Source organism: Panthera tigris, chromosome F3, assembly GCF_018350195.1.
Source record: "Panthera tigris isolate Pti1 chromosome F3, P.tigris_Pti1_mat1.1, whole genome shotgun sequence".
In the NCBI taxonomy this organism is placed as follows: Eukaryota; Metazoa; Chordata; class Mammalia; order Carnivora; family Felidae; genus Panthera; species Panthera tigris.
The window spans coordinates 23,747,509-23,771,518 of NC_056678.1; the positions used below are offsets into that span (position 1 = coordinate 23,747,509).

General features: G+C 35.7%; 1 protein-coding gene across 5 annotated transcripts in view; it reads left to right on the forward strand.

Annotated features, from left to right (window-relative positions):
• The window catches only part of EDEM3 (ER degradation enhancing alpha-mannosidase like protein 3), a 68,147-nt gene that overhangs the window by 5,571 nt on the left and 38,566 nt on the right, over positions 1-24,010 (forward strand). For 4 of the 5 annotated variants that reach the window (XM_042977044.1, XM_042977045.1, XM_042977046.1 and 1 more), the window contains 4 exons: positions 13,507-13,607; positions 14,138-14,177; positions 19,075-19,187; positions 20,159-20,312. In XM_042977044.1, coding sequence (XP_042832978.1) covers positions 13,507-13,607; positions 14,138-14,177; positions 19,075-19,187; positions 20,159-20,312 — 408 coding nt within the window. Of the gene's footprint in view, positions 1-9,155; positions 9,839-13,506; positions 13,608-14,137; positions 14,178-19,074; positions 19,188-20,158; positions 20,313-24,010 lie in introns of those variants that run through there. The other variant, XM_042977047.1, reaches the window with a different exon arrangement.

The window sequence follows — 24,010 nt, forward strand, 5'->3', positions numbered from 1 at the left end:
TATATAGCTAGATACTGTGGATGTACATGAATAAGATGTTCTCTCTGGCCTTCAGGGAAATTATTCTCTTAATTAAAAAAAAAAAACTGCAATATTACTTTATTACTCTGAAGAAAACCGTTGCTTAAAAGAGACAGAATATGACCTAGTTTCTGTCCAAATTTGTCTTCATAGTGGTCTTTGAATATATTTTGCTTTTCAGATACACTGATTTGTACGGTTGTAAATGTCTTAGTGTTCACTGGGGTTGAAATAGTTTCAGTTTTGCAAGATGAAAAAGTTATGGAAATCTGTTGCTCAACAGTGAATATACTTAATGGTACTGAACTTAAAAATGGTAAATTTTGTGTTACATGGTTTTTTTCTTTTTACCACAATTAAAAATTTAAGGGGCGCCTGGGTGGCTCAGTTGGTTAAGCGTCCAACTTCAGCTCAGGTCATGATCTTGCAGTTTGTGAGTTTGAGCCCTGCGTCAGGCTCTGTGCTGACAGCTTGCTCACAGCCTGGAGCCTGCTCTGGATTCTGTCTCCCTTTCTCTCTGCCCCTGCCCCGCTCACACTCTGTCTCTCTCAAAAATAAATAAATATTTTTTAAAAATGAAAAAAAGAAAAAAATTAATACCCAGGTGCTTGGGTGGCTCAATCGGTTTAGCATCCGACTTTTGATTTCAGCTCGGGTCGTGATCCCAGGGTTGTGGGATCGAGCCCTACATCAGGCTCTGTACAGGGCATGAAGCCTGCTGAAGATTCTGCCCCTCTCCCCTGCTCATGCTCTCTCTCTCTTAAAAAAAAAAAAAAAAAAAAAAAAAAAAAGAATCCCCACACAGTACAGGGGAGCCATTTGGAGGACAGTAGGGCTGAGTGGGTTGTAACTGCCCCCCTACTTCTCCGTGCCTCTTTCCCCTTAATACAATGATCTTAGACTCCAGGGAAAAAGTGTTTAATTTCTAAAAAGATGAACTAGCAGGGAAAATTTGAGAGTTGCAAGAAAATTTTCTGGGTAAATGTGTGTCATTTTGAAAAGAGTAATCAAATTATTCTGAGAATACTTATGACTTTGTTTTTACGTTTTAAAATATGCTAGCAGATTTTCTTTTAACATGAAGGCCTATGAAATATAGTTGGGAAAAGTTTGGCAAAGAACTCATTTTGATTCTGCTTTAAGTATTTTGCAACTGATTCTGTGAATCCATTTTTACATATATATTACCCAAATATCTTCATATATTAACATCTTTATAAACATCTAAGTACATACATACTTTATGCATTTTTGTATTGTTTCAGCATGTTTTATATTTGATACTTCCTGTTCCTTTCTGTAGTGCACATTTTAAAATGTTTTTTTTAAAAAAAAAAATTTTTTTTTAAATGTTTATCTTTGAGACAGAGGGAGACAGAGCACAAGTGGGGGAGGGCAGAGAGAGAGGGAGACACAGAATCTGAAACAGGCTCCAGGCTCTGAGCTGTCAGCACAGAGCCCAATGCGGGGCTTGAACCCACGAACCGTGAGATCATGACCTGAGCCAAAGTCGATGCTTAACCAACTGAGCCACCCAGGCACCCCACATTTTAAAAGGTTTTTAGAAAATAATGGTAATGAAGTTTCGGGTATTTTTGCAATATTGAAAACACCGTTTTAAATTCATATCTAAAGCTCTTGGCCATTTCCTTAATATTTCTTTCAAAATTATTTCTCTCTGGTTAATTCTATTTGAGCCAAGCATAATTTAAAAAAGCTAGGCTAATAGTTTTGAGGTGGTCAAACGGACCTATGCTATACCCTCAAACCTTAGTCATCTCATAAATGCATACTTTTGGTTCCAAAGTTGAATAGCTGGATCAATTCAGTACATTTCTTTTTTAGAGTTTGTTTATTTTATTTTTGAGAGAGGGAGAGAGAGAGAGAGCAGAGTGTGAGTGGGGGAGGGCAGAGAGAGAGGGAGACACAGAATCCGAAGCAGGCTCCAGGCTCTAAACTGTCAGCACAGAGCCCAACGCAGGGTTCAAACTCATGAACCGTGAGATCATAACCTGAGCTGAAGTCTGACTGAGCCATCCAGGTGCCCCAGTTTAGTACATTTCACCGTGAAGAGGATCCTGTCTTTGTAAATCACAGTATCTTTAATGTCTCTTATTAGGTAAATGGCAGAAAGTTTTACCAATACATTTTTCCTATTATAGAATGCACTGTAGTAAGTGGGTTTATAACAAAGCAGACACTGAGAACAGCTCTCAGAGGACTTCCTGGTGTAGTTCCTATTTATTGGATCCTAACTGGGAAACTTTGGTATACCTGCCTACTTATAAGATCTAAAGGAGAGGGATTTCAACCCCAAAGATTGGGAACTCCTGGAATTAACACTGTCTTCCATTTTTCTGGTGGATCCACACCCATCTGCAATCCACCGCAATAGATATTTTTATCATTTATTTATTTATTTCTCCGTTTATTTATTTCAAGAGAGACAGAGAGAGTGAGCGGGAGAGGGACAGAGAGAGAGGGAGAGAGAGATCTGAGGCATGGATCCAAGCCCGATGTGGGGCTTGAACTCACGAACCATGAGATCATGACCTGAGCCAAAACCAAGAGTCGGACACTTAACAGACTGAGCCATCCAGGTGCCCTGCAATAGATATTTTTAAACGTTCAACTCTTTTACAACATGAGTGACTTTTGTAATATACTTATGCTCAGTTTATGTGAAATTTGTAACATAAGATTTGGTCTAGAATTCTCACTTCCCCTTTTCAAGTTCTGAGCTAACCTGAAACAGTTCTAAAATATTAAATAGAGACCAGGTGCTCTATATTTGTTATTTGAAGTCAGTTGAAAAATTTTTCCAGTTATTGTACTCAAACAGTATTAGTTTGCTGTAGAGCAAAAGTATATAGATTTTGGAATTAGATGGATTTGAGTTCTAATTCTTTCCTGGCTAGTTAACAGCTGGGACCCTAAACAGATCATTTAACCCTCTGAGCAATGTCTTCCTTTGTAGCCTGTAAGATGGTTGAGAACAGGGATCATTTTAATATGATTAATATTATGATTAATAATATGATTTTAATGAATTTTTAATAAATTCATCTTTTATGGTCTTGTGCCTAAAATCATGCCTGGTACACAAATGCTTATTTATTTATTTTTTTTAAAGAACTGAATTGTATTCTTGTCAAGATGTAATCAAATAGTGGGGTTTTTTGTATTTGATTATTATGATATATCTTTGCCTCATAAATTCAAAGAAATCATTTAACAAGCTTCATTAAAGATATGAGTTTATGGTGAATTTTGGGATCTAGAAGTTTACTTCTTTTGTTGTAGTTAGTTGCCTACTATGCCGAAATATAAAATGCCTGGCACATAGTGGACTGTTAATAAGTGTTGAAATCTTTTCATTTCTCACTAGTCCTTCTTAATATTACTCTCCATTCTAGTGCGCGTTTAGAGCAATTCCTTTTAACTTCCTTAGTTCGTAGGAAAACAGTATTTTCCAAAGAATACAATATAAAGAGCAAGTGAGAAGTCTGGAAATGGGACAGGACACCCTAAGGTAGCTGTGTCACCTGCCAGCTGGGTTGCAATGAGACAGTTAGCTAATCTCCCTGAGCCTGTTTTCCTCATCTCTCTCCAGTGGTTATTGCCTGCTCCACACTGCCATTGTAAGGATTAAACAAGTTAATATCATTCAAGTGCATAGAACTAGTGTCAGGCAAATAGGAAGCCCTGTATAAGAGTTTGCTGTTATTGTTACTAATACTATCATTATCCATTCTCTGCCTGAGATTGAAATTGCCCTCCTAAACTTCATCTGGATTCTAAACTCGTTCCTCAGATTGTGATTAGAACTTCTTTAAAACACACATTCTTTTCTGTTCTAGGCATGTACCCTTTGAGCTTATTTTTTTCCTTGTTTTTGTTTTTGTTTTTGGATTCCCCAAGTTATGCAAATGTTATTTTTCAATAACAGTGCCCCGCCAGCTTTAGGTAGGGCAATACAACTCTGCCATCTTTTGTTATATCCAGGCATTTTCTGATTTTAAATATTTTAAAACTGAAATATTTTATCAATATTGGTTTAATATTAATATAATAACAACTATGTTTGACGTATCTCTAGTCCCAATCAGACTGCAGTTCATCCACAATAAATTGCACAGATGGCTTTCTTTTCCCCCCAAATAACATGAAATTTGATGTTTGTTTTGGCAGTTCTTGTGTGGCCTAATTTAACCTCAGACCATAGCCACTCTAGCACTTCTGTTAGTATGTTTTTAGTATTTGTGCTGAGGTTAGTTTGCAGATTAAGTTAGACAACAAAATGGCATGTATTTAGGCCACCAAATGCAGAACTGCTTTGGATCTGAGCTCTTTGACCTGATATTTGTCTCCTGAGGTTTTTCCTGTTACTGTAGACAACTCAAACTGTTACAAGTTGTAAAAAAAAAAAAACAAAACAAAACAAAACAAAAAAACTGTACTTTGGTAGAGCCCTAAACATTACAAATAAACTTTAAAAGAGTTGGTAAGAACAGTTTCTTGTAACTCAGTGGAATCATACCTAATAACCACTTTTAAGCTTGATTTTGTGAGAGCACGGTTCAAAGAAACAGTAGATTAGTCCTTATCATTGGAACCAAAGGAACTGTTTTAAAGCGTAACTTCCTTAAAAATTTCTAGATTTGTGTAAGTTTTCTTAGAATTACTTTTTTCTCCTAATACTACTTCCTTTAAACATTTTTTATTGTGGTAAAAAGTATCATAAAATTTACCATATTAACCATTTTTAAGTGAACATTTCTATGGCATGAAGTATATTCAGCATGTTCTGTAACCATTACTATCTGTTTCCAGAACGTCTTCATGTTCCACATTGGAAACTCTGTACCCGATGTTTTCTTTTTGATAGTTTGCTCATCAAAAAGAGTAATTCTGTAAATAAAGTACTTTTTGAAAAGCAGTGCTATGGCTGGGAGGAGGTAAGTTAGGAGCTTAAATGTGCCTTTTTTGTGTGTAGAGGAGTGTGGGACTACCTTTTTGTTAACCACTGTTCCTTGGTCTGTACTTCTAGAGCATCCTAAAACTGCCAAAATGACAAATTCTGTAGTGTTCTCTTGTGATATTTTATCATGACACTCTGATACTCTATATAGGACTTGAACTTGGTAGAACACAGGTTTTTTTTGTTTGTTTAGTTAGGTATAATTTATAGACAAAAATCTTTAAGTGCACAATTCTGAGTTTTGACAGTTGTATACATTTGTTTAATGACCACCACAGTCATGACATGACATTTTGGTCACAAAACTTCCTCGTGTTAGCAGTGAGTTCCTTTTCCACACCTCTGACCTCCGGCAACCCTTGTGATCTTTCGGCACAACGGTTTTTCCTCTTTAGGAGTTCATATAAATGGCATCGTATAGAATATAGTCTTTTGATTCAGATTTCTTTTGTTTAACATGATGCTTTTGAGATTTTATCTATGTTGTTGGATATACCGTAGTTCTATTTGTTGCTTAACCGTAGTTCCTATTTGTTGCTTAATAGTATTCAGTTGATTTGATAGAACACATTTATTTATCCACTCACCAACTGATAAATAAATATTAGCCTTGTTTCTGGTGTTTGGCTACTATTAAAAAGACTGCTGTGAAAATTTGCTATGCATGCAAATTTTTATAAGGACATATATTTTCATATATTTCCCAACTAGGAACGGGATTGCTAGGTTATATGACAATACGTTTGACTTAATAAGGACTGCAGGGGTGCCTGGGTAGTTTAGTTGGTTAAGCATCCAACTGTTGATTTCGGTTCAGGTCACGAGCTCATGGTTTGTGAGTTCGAATCCTGCGTCAGGCTCTGTGCTGGCAGTGCAGGGCCTGCTTGGTGTTCTCTGTCTCCCTCTCTCTGCCCCTCCTCCGCTTGTACTCTGGTCTCTCTTTTTCTCAAAAATAAAACGAACTTAAAAAAAAAACAAAAAACTACAGAACTTCCCTAAAGTGTCTGTAATATTTTGTATTCCCCCACCAGCAATGTATAAAAGTTTCTGCATCTTCCCCAGTGCGTTGTATTTTCAGTCCTTTTAATTTCAGCCATTCTAATGGGTATGTAGTGGTATGTTCTTGTGATTTTAATTTGACTTTTCCTGATAACGGGTGATGCTGAAAATCTTCCTGTGTGCTTAGTATATCTTTTTTTAGTGAAGCCTCTGTTCATATCTCTTGTCTATTTTAAAATCAAGTCATTTGTCCTGTTATTGCTGAGTCATAAGAGTTCTATATCCTGGATATCCTTTCTCACCTATATTACATATCACAGATATTTTCTCCCTATATGCGCTTTGCCTTTTCATTTTCTTAACAATGTCTTTTGAAGGGCAAATGTTTTAAATTGTGATCAGTTTTCTTTTTTTCATGCTGCCTAAAAAATATTTGCCTAGCCCAGGATCCCAAAGATTTTCTTGTTTTCTTCTAGGCGATTTATAATTTTAACTTGTTCATTTAGATCTATCACTCATTTTGAATTAGTGTTTATATATAGAATGAGGTGAAGGTAAATTTATATTTTTTTCTACGTGGATATCCAATTATTCCAGCACTGTTTGTTGAAAGGATATCCTTTTATCACTGAATTACTTTGATATCTATATAAAATTAGTTAACCATATGTGCATGTATTTTTTCCCATTGATCTGAATATTTTTATACTAATATCACACTGTTGTAAGTGTGATGTTAAGTTGTGAAATCAGGCAATGTAAGTCTTTTAGCTTTTTGTTCTTTTTCAAAATTGTTTTGGGTATTCTAGATTCTTTGCATTTCTGTATAGATTTTAGCATCATATTGTCAATTTCTACAAAAACGCCTGTAGAGCTATTGATTGGGATTATGTTGAATCTATGGCTCAATTTAGGGAGTTTGACTTAACAGTATTGAGTCTTCTATTCCACGAACATGGTATCCATGTCCATTTATTTTGGTCTTATTTAATGTCAACATTCTTTTGTAGTTTTCGGTATACAGGTCTTATACATCTTTTATTAAACTTACATATATTTCATATATTGATGCTTTTGTAAATTGTAGTTTTTCAGATTTGTTTGTCCAGTTGTTCACTGATGTTATACAGAAATACAATAACTTTTTGTCGGTTGATCTTTGTATCCTGCAACCTTGCTAAACTCACCTGTTATTTGTAGTAGTTTTTTGGGGGAAATTCCTTAGGACTTTCTACATTGTCAATCACATCATCTGCAAAGAGACTTCTCCTTCTTTCCTTCTGATCTATGTGCCTTTTATTTCTCATTATTATTACAGTGGCTAGAACTTCTAGTATTATTTTGAAAAGAAGTGGGAAGGTCCTTGCTTTTCTCCTAATTAGGGAGAAAGCAGTTAGCCTGCACTATTAAGTATGATGTTAGCTGTTGGTTTTTCATAAGATGTCCTATAATAGGTTGAGTAACTTTCTTCTCATTTGTAGTTTACTGAGAGTTTTCATCATTATGGAATATTGAATTTTGTCAAATGCTTTTTCTAAATCTGTTGATATAATCTTCCTAAAAAGTCTGTTAGTAGTAGGACTTTTCAACAACATTATTATTTATCATTTATTCATTTCATGTAACATTATTTCATAAGTTATAATTGATCAAAAACCAAATCGATTGATTTATTGGAAACTTTTTTCTCATGTAATTTTGAGTACATACTTTATGCTAACATTCTGCTCTGTAGAGATTAAATCTTATGAGACAGCTGCACTTTTGTTGTTGTTACTCGTTTCTCCTCAGTGCTGAGAAACATTTCATAAAGTACACTCTGTAAGAGGACAACAAATGTTCAATGTAGGAAGTAAGTCTGATAGTTTAATAATTTAGCTAAATGAAATCCTGATACCTGAAAAATGTTTTAATAAGTGAATGTAGTGAACAAAAGAGAATAGGAAAATTTGGGGTGAAAAAGAACTGATAAACTTATGCAGTTCAATCAGTAATTAGCATATGCTGTCAGTATGTTGGAGATGGTATATTAAATATCAGTTCATTTTTGGGGGGAGGAATACCTTATCTGCCTCAAGGAGGGAGGTATTTAAGAAGGAGGATATGGAATATGACATTTTAAAAATGTGTATAGCTTTGGAAATTAAATAGGTTGATATTTTTAATAACTCACTTTTATAAATAATGCCTTTGATGTTTTTAGGAAAATAAAGTCTCTTCCCTTTGTTTTCAGAATTGGTTTTACTAAAGTCAGTGTTTGATGCTGCTTTGACTTGAGTATTTTAGAGCAGGGTTCTGTCACTTCAGTGCTCTCGTAAATTTAAAATCTGATATGGAGAGCCTACTCTGTTTTGTTTTATGTATTTGCTCTTGCTTTTAGCTAGGCACATGTTCTACTTAATTTGTGTAGGACTCTTTTCTCACCTGAGTTTTATTTCTGAGTGATAATCATTAAGTGTGTTTCGTGGTTCTGTGTCATAGCAGTATGAAGTAGTTATCCCTTGTTCTGGCAACATACTGTGAAGAGAAAGTATTCCTGTACCTCAAATAGACAGGATGTTTGACGTATAATCATGGCTGCTTATTTGCCACATATGCACTGCTCTGGATTTATGCAAACCAACTGTAGTTCACTTTGTGGTCAACCCAAAGAAAAGGCTGTGGTTTTGTTTTTATCCTTAATCTTGAAATAGGGGTGTGTGAAGTATTTTTACATCTGGTTCAAAGCTCCCTAATTTGATTATTCTGCTTATAATTGCTATTAATGTTTTTCTTATCTAGATAAGCCTAGGGTTTGAGTTTCATATTTAATTTCAGACAGAGGTGTTTGCGCATGTATGTGTTTTTGTGAAACCCTAAAAATAGTAGTATGAAGGCTTCTAAGCGGTGGTTTCGCTAGTAAGGAACTCTTTACAAATAACATTTGAATGATCTCTTACAAAGTTGCAAAATACCTCGGCAAGCTGAAAAAGATACCACTTTTTTTTAGTTACTTCTAATTGTTTATGTGCTAAATAGGAAAGTTAAGCAATCAAAAATAGTATGCATTCTGGGAAATCATAGTTCTGTTGGGATTAATACTAAAAAAGAAATTAGGAGCTTAATATGTTAAAAGACCTATAAAAGTTATTAGAAATTTTGTTCAATTCAGAAATTAGTAGCTGCATGTGGATTCTAATTATAGTGCAAGCAGTTGTTGTCTGGAATCCTTTCCTCAGGAAATGAATCATTATGGAGCACTGCACTTTTTTAAATACCTGAAGGATTGCAGTCTTCAGTGCTTTTTGTATTCTTTAGCCTACTTTATTATTTTTTTGTCCTTCCTTTTCTGTTTGACCATGTGTTTAGTGTTCCTATCCTTTATTCTGTTTTTCTGCTGCTATGGATTTGGAATATAGATAACTGAGTCTAGTGAGAGGCAGTAGGATAGAGTTGGACGTGGAATTGGGAGTTTTTCTGCTGAACTCCAAGAATTAAGAACCATAGGGGCATACAAGTATAGGACGTACAGGTCATTCAAAAAAGGGTCGGACTAGTCTTAGAAACTTTGCCATAGCCATACTCAATGCAAGAAGGTCATAGAACAGTATCCTCAGATTTCTGAAGGAAAGAAAATACATCTCAAGCATTTTATAAACATTTTATTTTTCAAGTGTAAGACAAGAGACATCCTAACCCAGGAATACCAGAGAAGTAACAACACTGTTGACACTCTTTTCAAACCGACAAACAAACACCTATCTGAGGACAAGTCCAGGCAACCAATAGCTGAATCAAAATAAAAAGTCAGGAATGGAGAAGCCACAGAAAAATGGTGTGTGTTGACTACTACTTAAGGTAAAATTCTAATACTAGCAACTGTGAGAATTATGGTTCTAGACCAGAATAGAAATGTTATAAACATCTTAAAATCTTTGTCAAAACATTTAAAATTCTTGTGGAACCTGGGTGGCTCAGTCGGTTAAGCGTCCAACTTCAGCTCAGGTCATGATCTCACGGTTTGTGAGTTTGAGCCCCATATCAGGCTCGCTGCTGTCAGCATGGAGCCTGCTTTGGATTCTCTGTTCCCCTCTCCCTCTGTCCCTCCACTGCTCATGTTCTGTCTCTCTCAAAAATAAATAAACCTTTAAAAAAAAAACATTTAAATTCTCTTCTAATGGTTATAAGTATACAGAGAAGATTTTAAAATAGCAAAACTCATGTTCAAAATATTAGACACTTTGCAAATTGAAGTGTTACTTCTTTGCAAAAACTAACAAGAGGATCCGATAGTTCTTGCCTGGCTTGCCTTCATCTCACTGTGTGATCTAAAACAACAGAGCACACATCTTCCCTGTGCAGTGGTGAATTGTCCCCCTTTCAAAATTTGGATCCGTTTGAAAAATTTTGCCCTTTGCACTATGTACCCTGAAATACCTCTGGGAATTTCTTTAATGGGAAGCGTTGTGCAGGTATCGTTTCCCTTGTGACATCTTCACCCTTTATGTCGCAACTACTTTCTTTATCTTTGTAGATAATTATGCCTTCACTTGGTTCCTCCAGCTGTGTACCCGGCGTCTCTGGAGTGATCTGGCGTCCTCTACATTCCGTGGCCAGCTGTGCTATACCCCATTTACGTTCAGTTCCATTTGCATTTTCAGTGTCCTCATTTTCCATTTCTTTGCTGAACTTTCATCTCTGTTGGCTAATCTTTGTTGATGATCCATTTTTGTAAAATCATCAAACTGTCATGCACGATTACCACTGGCTGACAAGGAGACAACTGCACACTTGCTGTGCATGAACTGAAAAATAGATACACAGTGATCACATCACTGACAGACTTCGAAAGAAGTGTGTGGTTGATCACGGATCATGATGAGCATCTGTTACTTACATAGGGACTTGTGGATCGAAGAACTGGCACTGAAGTTTGTGTTTTGTGCACTTACTGCAGTTAATGCACATACGGTGGTTGAAGTTTGAACCATGTTGTTGAGGGTTTATTTAAATAAATTACAGAAACTTGTATATAGTGAAAGCAAAGACCGCCTATAATAACATAATTGACAAAAATCCTAAATTGAATGGGGAACAGTATGAATGTATTAATCCTATTGTTCTTGTCAGGGAGTCAGTAAATACTGTCTGAAATTGAAATACATGAGCACAGTGATCTAACCTCTAAATGTTTTTCATAATCATATCATTAATTTTAGAGGAATCTTTTAGGGACTGTCCCCTAGAGAAGAAAATATAAAGTTCAGCAGGTCTTTCTGGTTTCTGTCCTTTTCTGTTAAGACCTGTAGCCATTAGGTGGGGATGTGCCAGTCAAATTTCACTGAGGCAACTATCCAACTTAAAGAACCTACCTCTGGCTTGCGGCCATGTGTGCAGGGCCAGTTCCATCAACTCTCATACCCTTTGGGCATTAAAATAATTCCCACTAAAGCCTCTGTTTATTTCTAATGCCCATGTTGTGGTCACTGCAGCTTCATCTTCTGTATCCCATTATTCACTTTTGGTACTTAAGAATTTCTTTTCTTGTTCTCAGGCTCAGCTGTGTATTTAAAATAATTGAGGGGTGCCTGGGTGGCTCAGCCAGTTGAGGGTTTGACTCTTGATTTTTGCTCAGGTCATGATCTCACCGTTTGTGGGCTCGAGCCCCACATCTGTCTCTGTCTGCGCTGACATTGCAGAGTCTGCTTAGGATTCTCTCTGTCTCCTCTCTCTGCCTCTCCCCTGCTCGGGTTCTCTCTGTCAAATAAACATACATACATACATACATACATACATAAAATAATTTAACACTGACACAACATTTCTGTGTGTTTGTAATAAGAGGGAAGATTTTTTTTGCATGTGCTTTTTTACCATCTGGATTAGAAATACTCTGTCATGGTCATTCTTAAAAAAAAATTCCTCTCAAAATAATATTGCAAACATAAAATTCCTATTAATAACTATTAAGAAATGGGTGAAACCTATAGAAGAAAACTAAATTCATAAAAGAAGATCTGAGATAATGTAGTGACATTCCTAGATGGGAAGACTCAATTGTTAATGGTATCAATTCTCCTCAAATTAGGCTCTTCCAGTTAAAATTTCAGTGGAATTTTAAGAAAAATTGAAAGTTTTCCAGAAGAGTAAATTTGAAAAAGTAGTTAAGAAAATTTTGAAGAAAAATAATTTGGGGAGAGTAAATTGCTATACTAAGTAGCAAGGTATGGTGCAAAGATAAAGTAATCAAGATAATGGTCTGGAGCAGGAAATAGATCTGTAGGGCAGTAGAAGTAGGAAACAGGTCCATCAAGCAAATCGGACTGTAGAACAAAATTGAGACTACAGAAACGTGTGTATAGACAATTTTGAACTAATCTGTATTTCAAGCAATTAGGGAGAAGATGGATTGTTTAAAAAGCAGCATTTAGAAAATTAGCTATTTTGGGGGGACAAACACAGTTAACGTCCCTATTTTATATCAAAAAGAGAATTAGATTCCAGAGGGAATTGGATCCTACATTGGATTGATCATCTCCTATGTTAGTGAGAGTATTACAGGGATGTAAATTAGGGATGTCTTCAGTTTGATAGGTATCAAAAATTAAATATTTAATACCTTTGACCCATTGGGTCTATTTCTAGGGATTTAATCTATAGAAATAAAAGCATATGTGCAAAAGATATATGCATATAGATGTTTATTGTAGCATTGTTTATATATTGTGAAAAATTGCATTCAACCTATATGTTCCTCAATAGAGGAATAAGTAAATTTTACTGTATCTATACTTTGGAATATTGTGAGGTACTATGAAAGGCAATAGGCTCTGGAGGCAGGTTGCCAGGTTTGAATTCTGGATTCATCATTTACTAGTTGCATGTCTGAGCTTACTTAACTTTTCTGGGCCTCAATTTTCTCATCTGTGCGAAAGGGATAATTGAATTTGTTTCAGAGGGCTGTGTGATAATTAAATGAACTAAACTGCACAGAACAGTGCTTAGAACATAAGAACTCAATAATAATAGTTAATATTAAGTGATCATTTTGCAGTTACTAAAAAAAAAACCAAAAAACCCTAAAATTCTAGCACGGAAAAACCGCACTGTGATTTAAGTAAACAACTTTTAGAGCATTTTAGAGCAGTGTATGCATATGGCATGAGCAGCTGCTTGTAAATAAAATGTAAATTATATATGTGCATGTATTTTAATATATGTGGATGCATTTGGAAACATAAATGCCAGTCTTAACAGTAGTTACCTCTGGGGAATGAGATTGGGTGGAACAGGAGCAGATTATCAGATTTTTAAAGAAATATTTTTTTGTATGGTTTTTTTTTCCAAGCAGTTTTTCAAACATTTGTAACTAAAGTTTTAAAAACAGATCCCATAGACTGTAAGAATAGTAGAACTTCTAACTTTTATCTTACCCTGTTTTTTTAATAACTGCAAGAAGGTTGTGTCCTGGGTGATGTTTGCTTTCTCTTATTTTTCTCAGTGACTCACTAAAATTTTCCTTGCAGGAACATGCTTACCCAGCTGATGAACTCATGCCTTTAACCTGCAGAGGTCGTGTTAGAGGCCAGGAACCAAGTCGGGGTGACGTTGATGACGCCTTGGGAAAGTGAGCATTAACGCAGTGGGTGGTGTGGCACCTCCTGGGTCCCAAGTCTCAGGCTTCCTAGATGTAGCTTACAGTTGTATTTCTGGGGATTGGTTAAATTTCAAGGACTGCTTTAAGTATTAACATTAAACTCTTTTATTTCCTTCTGTTATCTTTTATAAAAAATCAGTTTACCTCTTAAATCAGTGAAAAGTTGTTTGCTAAGATGAATATAACTTTTGAAATGTATATAAAGTCTACACATTATAAGGTGTTGATGCTTTAATGTTTTTATTTGCTTTAAAAAGAGTTAATGAATATTTTCATTTGAAAGATATGTAGATACACTGAACGTTAAAATGTAATTAATGTTCAGGCTTTTCAGGTGCCTTCAGTGCTTTTTTATAAGTTACATTGTACTGTAGATGATTGGAAGTACTAGCTAATAGAAACTACCAGTCAATAAGGCATAGATACATCTTTAGTTATAAATTCATGGATAAAGTATTCAGAACTCTAATGGTTTGTATCTCATTATACTTGTTTCTTAGATTTTCCTTGACACTGATTGATTCTTTGGACACTCTTGTGGTAGGTTGGATTCTTCTTGAATTTACTTATTTTATAAATTTCATAATATGCACACTCGAATATGAATACGATCATTACACAGTAAGTCTGAAGTAGAAGTTTTCAGAATTTAAGGTGTTCTGCTTTCACACTATTGAGTTGATTATTTCACGTGAATGTCAAATGAAATTATGTAGAAATCATGGAGACAATGAAATAATTTGTAGATATGTCAGCTTATGTGATGGGACTTTTAATCAGGAAGGTTGCTTCCCTTTATACAAAGAGATTAAGAAAACATCATTGATATATTTGTTCCATGGCATACTACAGTGATAGTAAAATTGTTAAACTAGAATTCCTATAGGTTATATTCATTTAAAAAAATTAATTTTTACCCAGCAGTGATTTTTGGCACTAAGTGATCACTTCTGGGCAATCCTTTTCAAGCTCATGGGATATAAAATTATTTTAATTAATTTTGATTGGGGATGGTCTGTTATGACAGAGGAGAAAGATTGAGTTCTAGGTGTCATGATTTCTAAATACAATATCTTTCTAGTTTTCTACTTTTAGACCACTTACAGTGTAAAAGTAGGCTTGTTTCAGGATTTTCCTTAGGACATAATTCTCAGCTTTGAGTTAATATCTCAACTACTGATTAATATTTTAAAAAACAAAACAAAAAATCTTTGGGGTGGCAGAAAATTTTCAGAACCAAGCTTTTCTTCCCAGTATTGTTTCTGCATTGTTCTTTCGCTAGGCATTTTCTTTTTCCTCGCCTCTGCATTCCCCGCCCCCCCTTTCACTTCCCTCCTTCTGTACCTGGAGGCACAAATTACCACTCTGGGAGGAACTAAGTGGTGTTATTTATTTGTAACTGTAGCTGGGTTATACTCTTCGCATGTACCTTGATTGACATGGTGGAGTAAGCAAAGAGCAGTAGCTCTGTGTTAGGAAAGACCATAGGTGAAATTACGTTTATTTCTCATTCTGTCAGCTTTATCCTTCCCTGTGGCAAGTTCCCCGTCATCTCTCTGTAAGCTCTTAGTTGACTTTCTTGAACATGGATCTCAGATATCATATGCTGTAAAACATTTTTATCAGAAATAAAGGAAAAAAGGTGGTTTCAGTCTGTGTAACTTTCCCATATTTAGAAATCTGTTGGCTTCTAATTGAGTGGTCGTTAATTATTACCCAGGTGATATCTTTCAAGTTTTGCCAATTATATACTTTGGCATCGGTTCTCAAAATATCCCAGCAGCAGCAGCAGCAGCAGCAGCAGCAGCAGCAGCAGCAGCAGCAGCATCACCTGACAACTTGTTAGAAATGCAAAATTCTGGCACCTCATCCCCAGACATACTAAATCAAAGTCTGGGAGTGAGGCCCAGTAGTCTGTTTTTTAACAAGCTCCCAGATGATTCTGATGTATGCTAAAGTTTGAGAAATACTGGATACTGATGCAGTGTTTTTTAAACTCCAACATACCACAAAGTCACCTGGGCACCTTGCTCATATGCAGATTCTGATCCAATAGACTGAAGCCAGGGCCCAAGAGTCTCTGTTTCTCATAAGCTGCCACTTGGTGGTGCTGCTATTGCTGGTTAGCTGACCGTGCTTTCGATGACATGGGTATAAACTTGAGTTCGGGCTCTTTGTGACTGTACTGATGTATGTGACCTTAGCCAAATTATTTAACTTCTCTGGGTTCCTGTTTTCACCTCAGAAGGGCCTAGACTAGGCATTTAAGTTTCCTATTCACTGTAAGGGATTATTTCTTACTGATCTTTGGTTCAGATTCAGATAAGTAACTCCTATTTGTCTGTTTGTTGAAGCTATCCTCAAGAAGGGTTAAGAAGGAAGATTGATAAAGTCTTACAAATATTTAAAAAATGATACTTTATATAAACTCTTTAAATTTTAGTATTTTCAAGTAGGAATAACCTAAGTAACTTATTACATATCATCATAACTTCATAACACTATTTTAAACATTTTCTTTTTAATTTAAACGGAAGAATTAAAGTAGTTTAGACAGTTTTTTTTTCCTACATTTAAAAGGAGTGCTTTCTTGTACATTTCATCAATACATGTATTAATATTTCTAATTTACTTTGCCTTGACTTTGTGATTATTTATTTTGTGATTTATTTGAAAACATTAATAGAACATATCACATATGTACATAAAACTCTATTTTTATTTTGGTCATACCATGATATGTTAAATAGAATTTCTGTTGTCCAAGTTTGATCTTTAAATTTAACCTGTTCCTGATTCTAGCCACCTAGTTTGTATTGATGTAATGAAGCCAAGAACTAAAACTTTAAATTTATCTTAAAATTTTACATTACCATGAAATGTATAGAAAGAAAGATATCAAAATAAATTAAAGATGATGGGGGAAAGGAAGAGACCTGAATTCATCCTTTGTTATCACCTAGGAGCTTAAAAGGTCATCCACTAAGGGCGTCTGGGTGGCTCAGTCGGTTAAGCATCTGACTCTTGATTTCAGCTCAGGTCATGATCCCAGGGTCTTGAGATCAAACCCCTCATCAGGCTCAGCACAGAGTACAGAGCTTGCTTGGGATTCTTTCTCCCTCTCTTTCTCTCTGCCTCTTCCCTGCCCGTGCCCTCAACTCACTCACTCACTCTCTCTCTCTCTCTCTCTCACAATAAATAACCCATCCCATCAACCAGTAGAGGATTTGGAGTGAATTTTCTAATTATGGATCAAGAGACTTTTCACTTTTATTCTCCTTTGAAACAAATTAACACTGGTCCAGTTCTTGGAAGTAGTTCTCAGGAGATAGACTCAGGAAGAAGAATAAGATTAACAAATGATACTGAGAAGTATATGTGTGGGTGAGTGAAACAGTTGTGTTTTATTCTAAAAGTGATAAAGATATGCATCTGCGCTCGTTGGCTGCAGAATTTACTTGGACTTGGAGATTGACAAGGAAAAGCAGTTAGTTTAAAACCAGGCTTCATAGTATATTTTACTCAGGACTTACCCTGAATTTTACTTTTATTTGAATTTTAGTCAAATTCTTATGGAATGTTTTATACTTAAATTAGAATTTTTAGTGAAAGTATCGAATCAGGTGAAAAAGCACTAGAAAATATTATCGAACAGAAAGATAAAACAATCAAGTGAAGGAAAACTGTTTTTCATGGATTTAGAGTCTAAATACCACATAATTGTGCACCTGTCACCGAACAATCTATCACAACCATAACTCAGGAAGCCAGCAGCTAAGACCTGGCACACTGTCTTGACCAACCGCTCCCTCCTCGGGAATCCTGAGGGGGCTGGACAAATCAGAAACATAGCTCCTGGCTGGGTTTACCAACACTGGTGGCAAACAAACTCTGATAAACTCTGAGAAGTCAATAACTCAAGAGAGAAGGGTTTGGAAAAGAGATTTATTTTGGGTGCCGACACCTGGGGGAGGTGGCAGGTATAAGCCTTACCTCTTGGTAAGTACAGCTGACCTCTTGGCAGGCAAGATGGACACCTAGAATTTTATAAGGGGAGGTTGGGGAATGGGGTGGGGGGGTACATGCAGGAGAACAGGCAGAGAGCTTGTGATCATGGCGGGGGTCCGTAGGTGTTCAACTCATGATCATGGGCAGGGAAGGGGGCATGTAGGTTGTGGTCTTCTAGGCATCCCATTGATATCAGGGCTTTTCTGGTCTGGCAGTTGGAATGTCCTGGTCACTGCAAAATGTCTTGTCAGTGACTCTAGGAAGTTCGATAAGAAATAAGCACAATGGGTTGTAGTTAGAACTTGAGTTAAGCGGTCTTGTCTATTTATGGTTTTAACTGTTGGCATCAGTAGTTGAGCCTGAGGGCTCACTGACACAGTTTTAATTGAGACTGAAAAAGCAACTGAAATGCATTGGCCACTTTATGGAGCTCATTGCAAGAATCCATAGAATTCTTAGGATTCTAGATGCTCGTGGTAATAATAATTATAACAGCAATGATATTAAACACTTATTAAGTCAGGCACTCTACTGAAAGTACTTTATATATATTACTTAAGAAATCAGTCCTATGAGAGTAGGTATTTCTTCTTTTTATGGGTAAGGGAACAGGCTCAGAGACAGAAGTCACTTGACTGAGATTATACAGGTAGGGAGTGAAAGAACCAGAGTTCAATTCAGGGCTTGCTCTTGATCACAACATTATACTCCTCCTCAATTAGGGCTCAGGGCATCCATGGATGAAGATGGCAGGTAGTGTTTGGTTTAGGATCAGTCATTCCCTGAAGGATGTGTTTGTTCTCTTACAAGAGTAAGCAACCTAGGGTCACCTGGGTGGCTTAGTCAGTTAAGCGTTGGACTCTTGATTTGAGCTCAGGTCATAATCTCATGGGTTGTGAGATCGAGCCCTGCGTGGAGCTCTGTGATGACTACGGGGAGCCTGTTTGGGATTCCCTCTCCTCTGCCCCTCTCCTGCCTACTTGCGTGTATATATGCACACCGTCTCTCAAAAAATAAAAGTAAGAGTAAGCAACCTTTAAAATGATGTTTGGTGAATAGTTGATGTTTGGTAAAAAGTTTTCGAGTTGTTTTGACTTGGAAACCAAGTCAGTGAGATGAGTAGAGCTCGTCTCATGCAGCTCTAGGTCATGGGTTATATATTAAGAAACTGGTTTTGTGATGACTCTTGTAAAGTCTTAATGATATTTTCATGTGTCTAAAAAAGAAGTGTATAAAGATTCCTTATAATGTAGGCATTTAATTTGGGGGGGTTAGATACCACATTTTTATCATTGGCTTGAGATAAACATTTTGTTTGTGTCACTTTTTAGAGTCTTAAGGTATTAATTTGCTTTTAGTAGCCATTCTAACACTATTTCTCTTTTACTTGGTGAAAAAGAACTTTATTTTCATAACTTTCTTCTCCTAGGTATTAAATAAAACTAAAGAATTTGAAGATGCAGTGAGAAAAGTTTTAAGAGATGTTAATTTAGATAATGATGTAGTTGTATCAGTCTTTGAAACAAACATCAGAGTTCTTGGGTAAGTATGTAAGACACTAAAGCTATAACTTTAATAACAGAAAAGCCTAGGGCATACTGTTTATTTCTTGATGGTACTAAAGCAAGAAAATTCTTAAGTTTAAAAGATAAAAGTTGGGATATTATGAAACACAGCGGCTGTGAGATGGCCTTGCATTGTATCAGACACAGACAGCAGCAGGCTTTGGAAATAGTTGTAGACTCAAAGGTAATCCCTGTATGTTGTTAAAAAAAAGGACTAGAGGTTGAACATTTGCATATCAGCTATATCTCATATTTTTTGCTAGTTTACATAGTTTTCTATCTTTAACCAATACCTCTTCAAGCCAAATGAAATTAAACGTATATTACCTTTCGACTACACAACTTGAGATGTTCTTAGAACATTTAAAAATACTGAATTATAGGACTTATTAATTCAAGTTTCAATGTTATTAAATTTTTATATTTAATGGTTACTTTTATGCTATTGTAACATGTTTCCTTTTGTCAGATAAAGTGAGTCTCAATTTAGGAAATATTTCACAGAGTTTATTAATCTATTACATTTAATACAGAGTGGGGAGGTTTTTTAATGTTATACTGTAAGAATTACAGATTTCATGATATAGTTAAGTTAAATTTAAAATTTGTTAGAATCAAATGTTAAATTTGTTAAATTATTTCTAGAATATTCTTTTTTTTTCTGATATTCTTTATTTTAAGAAATGTTAAGGTATTAGAGAATGCCAAACACTTTACAGCAGATAGAACATCTAAAATTTTTTTGAACTGGCTGTGGTTTGCCATCAAATGAGTAGTCAGAGTTAGGTAAAAAACAACAAAACAAAACAAACAACAAAAAAACCCCAAGTTCTCCTATGTAATTTCCTTATGTGTGCTGAACTGTTGATAACTAGATACCACATCTTTTTAGGTGGTAACTTAAAGTATCTGTAAGACATGGATAATGTTTCATTTCTGTGATCGTAGGGGTCTGTTGGGCGGACACTCCTTGGCGATCATGCTGAAAGAAAAAGGCGAGTACATGCAGTGGTACAATGATGAACTTCTCCAAATGGCAAAGCAATTGGGTTACAAACTTTTACCAGCTTTCAATACTACCAGTGGCCTTCCTTATCCAAGAGTAAGTAATTCTGAAAAATATGGCAGTCTTTATATCCTTCCTTTGCTGTCTTAAAAAAATGAATTTTTGTGATTGGAGCCATTGTTCTTCATTTGCTTGAGGCTAGAGTAAAACGCTTCATTACTATAGGATACATTTATATTGACATTTCAATTAATTTGCGTTTGAGTGGTACAAGAATTTTGATTAGTTTAAGCCTTTTATGTGCCACTGTGTAACAGATTAGATAGATTATGCTGCAGGAGGGAGAAACAGATGCCAGACTAGAATTTGGGTTTGGAGTTACTTGGGCAGAAAACACAGGTGCATCAGCAAGCATGGGTATTGATTCTCCAGAGGAGAGGATATAGAGAGAACACAGGACGGAGGGGAATGAGGAGGGAGTAGAGCATGTTCAGAGACTTGTTAGGAAGAGAACCACACAGTAGCTATGGTATTCTGAAATCTTAGAGCTTTGAAAGGAGGTATTTTAGAAACCAACAGAATTAGATGCAAACAGAGCCTTAAAGGATGTAATATGGGAGAATAAAGGGGAAAGATGGGTTCAAAGTGGGTGAAAATATAGGACCATTCATTTTTAGGTGTCCGTGTTGGTAGTTGAAGAGAGGTGGCAGCAGAGTCACTTGAGGGAGTTTTGTGTTTTTTCCCCCAAGAAGATTTTATATTTATTTATTATTTATTTTAATTTTTTTTTTTTTAACGTTTATTCAGTTTTGAGAGACAGAGAGAAACAGAGTGTGAGCAGGGAAGGGGCAGAAGGAGGGGGACACAGAATCTGAAGCAGGTTCTAGGCTCTGAGCTGTCAGCACAGAGCCCGACACGGGGCTTGAACTCTCGAACTGCGAGATCATGACCTGAGCCGAAGTCACACGCTCAACCGACTGAGCCACCCAGGCGCCCCAGAAAATTTTATATTTAAAGCAAAGGGAAAGAAGCCATTGAATATGGAAAGAACTCTGTCTCTCTCCTGATTTATTTCTTTATTAACACTATTGCTCTCTCCCTCTTGTCCAAGTTAGATCCCTCAGCCATTACCAAGCTCTGTTAATTTTTTCTTTCCTTATTGCTGCTATGCTAGTTGAAGCCAGTATAATTTTGTTCCTATACTATTATAAATTCCAATCTTACTCTTTTCTCTCTGGTTTATTCTTTAGAGGCTTAAAAATTAATCTTACTAAAACATAACTTTTATCAAACTACCCTCAGAAGTTTTACTGACTCCCTATTGTACAGAGTATCTTTTAACTTACAGAATTCATTATGGTTTGGCAGTAGGCTTTCTTTCTGACGTTCTCTCAGGACCTCATACCCAATGTAATGAGTGTTCCATTTCAACAAAAGAATCTTATTAGTGTTCCCCCAAACACCTAAAGCATGTGTTTTTGTTTTTACATTTCCACGCCTTTAGGCCTACCATCTCTATTACCTGGAATAACTTTTCTCCCAATACAAATCAAGTAAGACTAACTTTCACCATCAAGAAACCTCTGACCATGATCTAGAGCAGTGCTTTTCAAACTGGAGGTTACAATATATTCCTTTACCCACCAATTTAGTGGACTGTGACCAACACTTTTTTTTTTTTTAAGTAAAACAGACTAGTTATTCAATCTCTTATTTAAATTTCTAGTTTTTGATATTTTGAATGGCTAGTCTGTGAACGTCTTTATACAGATCATTTTACTTATTTCTTCCATAGGAGAAATTACCAGAAGAGGAAATAGTCACAGAAGTAGGGAATGCTTTTTAAGGCTTTGGGTACTTACTGCCTAGCTGTTCTCCAGAAGGGTTCTACTTTTATAGTTACTCAGTGTTTTATAAAAGTATATGTGTCATTGTCCTGTTGCCAAAAATATGAATTATTCTTTGCTAATTTAGTGAGAAAAAATGGAGTCTTGTTTTAATGTGAATTTCTTTGCTTTCTAGTATGGTTAAACTTATTTGTTGATTTTTTATTTTCTTGGCATATTAAAATTAAAAACAAAGTTATTTTGAATAAGCTAGATGTTTATTTAATTGGATTTACTTTTAGTAAACATTTTTAGTTTTTGTTATAAGTGGAGGTGCTGAATTATGGGGAATCTAGCATGTCTTCACTTTTGCCAGAACAGGAGAAACAGTCAAGGAATTAAAATAGTAGCTACTGGGGGGCCTGGGGGGCTCAGTCAGTTAAGCAACCGACTTTGGCTCAAGTCGTGATCTCACGGTTCGGTTCGTGGGTTTAAGCCCCGCGTCGGGCTGTCTGCTCTCAGCACAGAGCCAGCTTTGGATCTGTCTTCCTCTCTCTATCTGCCCCTCCCCAACTCGCACACGTGCACTCTCGCTCAAAAATAAATAAACATTCAAAAAAAGTAAAAAATAAAACAGTAGCTAAGAGTATTATAGTAAAATAAAGAGAATGTGTTCTTTTCTTATACTCTGAAGTATCAAAGTTTTTGGTACTGCTTTTTAGAAGTAGACTGCAGACAGAAAATAAGTATCTTCCCATCCTTCCTTAATTCACACTTGTTAAATACTGCTTTTGCTCATGAAAATTTGTACAGTCAGTCTCTCTTAGATATGCATGCATAATTGATAGTATGGCATTAATGGTTTTGACTCCAAAATTTGCTGGACAGAAATGCTATAATTGTTAATGGTCATTTATTCCACCCGCGTATAAACCCTAGAGGTAGTCCACGGTATGTGATGCCATTTCCTCCAACGTAATTAAAAGTACTTTGCCAGTTTTTCATTTAAGACCTCATTTCTAAGATCAGGTAGATGATTCTATCCATGAAGTATAGGGTTAGTAAGAATTCCATTATGATTCAGTACATATTTTAGGGGTTTAATGGGTGTAGCAAATATATAATATAGATGAATTTAATGTAGGTAATTTAAAATTCTACTTTTTAATAAAAAAAATTCATTTTAAGAACTACTTTGTGACTCTCAGGAACACAGGATCAGGAGGAACCAGTTTCCAAATTCCTTCTAAGTATAAAACCTTTATTATACATTTATCCCTTTTTGTCTTAAGACTTTCAGATAAGGGGCAGTAAGCTCCTTGCTTCTGACTTCTTCATGACTAAATGGATGCTACTACCAGTGCCCTCTCTACACCCATCTTTTGAGATCTAGTCAGGACTGGAGCTTATCTAGCCTCTAGAGCAAAAGTCAGCAGTAGGATTTCCATTAGCAAAAAAGGCACTCAGCGCTTCTTTCTTGTAGAAATAGTAGTGCCCCCTGGAGATTTTGCATTTGAAAGTTGTTTAGTAACACTCATCTTCAACATATGAGATTGAAATGATATGATACTATAAATAGCTGTATTAAGAAATAGTCCTTTTATAGCATTTTGTAGAGATCACCTTGGAACAATAAATAAAGATTATAATTCAATATGCAAACATCTTAAATATTTTTAATGTACAGAACTTCAGTGATTCAAAATATCTCCTTTTTTGTTGTTAAGAGAAAAGATACTAAAAGTGATATATAAATGTTTCCCCTGTTGTGTTTGCTTTGCCATGACTACTACTCTGGACTTTGCCATTGTTAGCCCTTAGCTACCCCCAATTATGTGATATTTTATTATATATCAATGATATTTCTTCTGATTTTTAGATCTTAGCATTTGTTGTCAGTTCCATTTGTCTGGCACTTACTTGTGACTTTCCAGTATTATTTACCATCTCCATTTATATGTCTGTCTT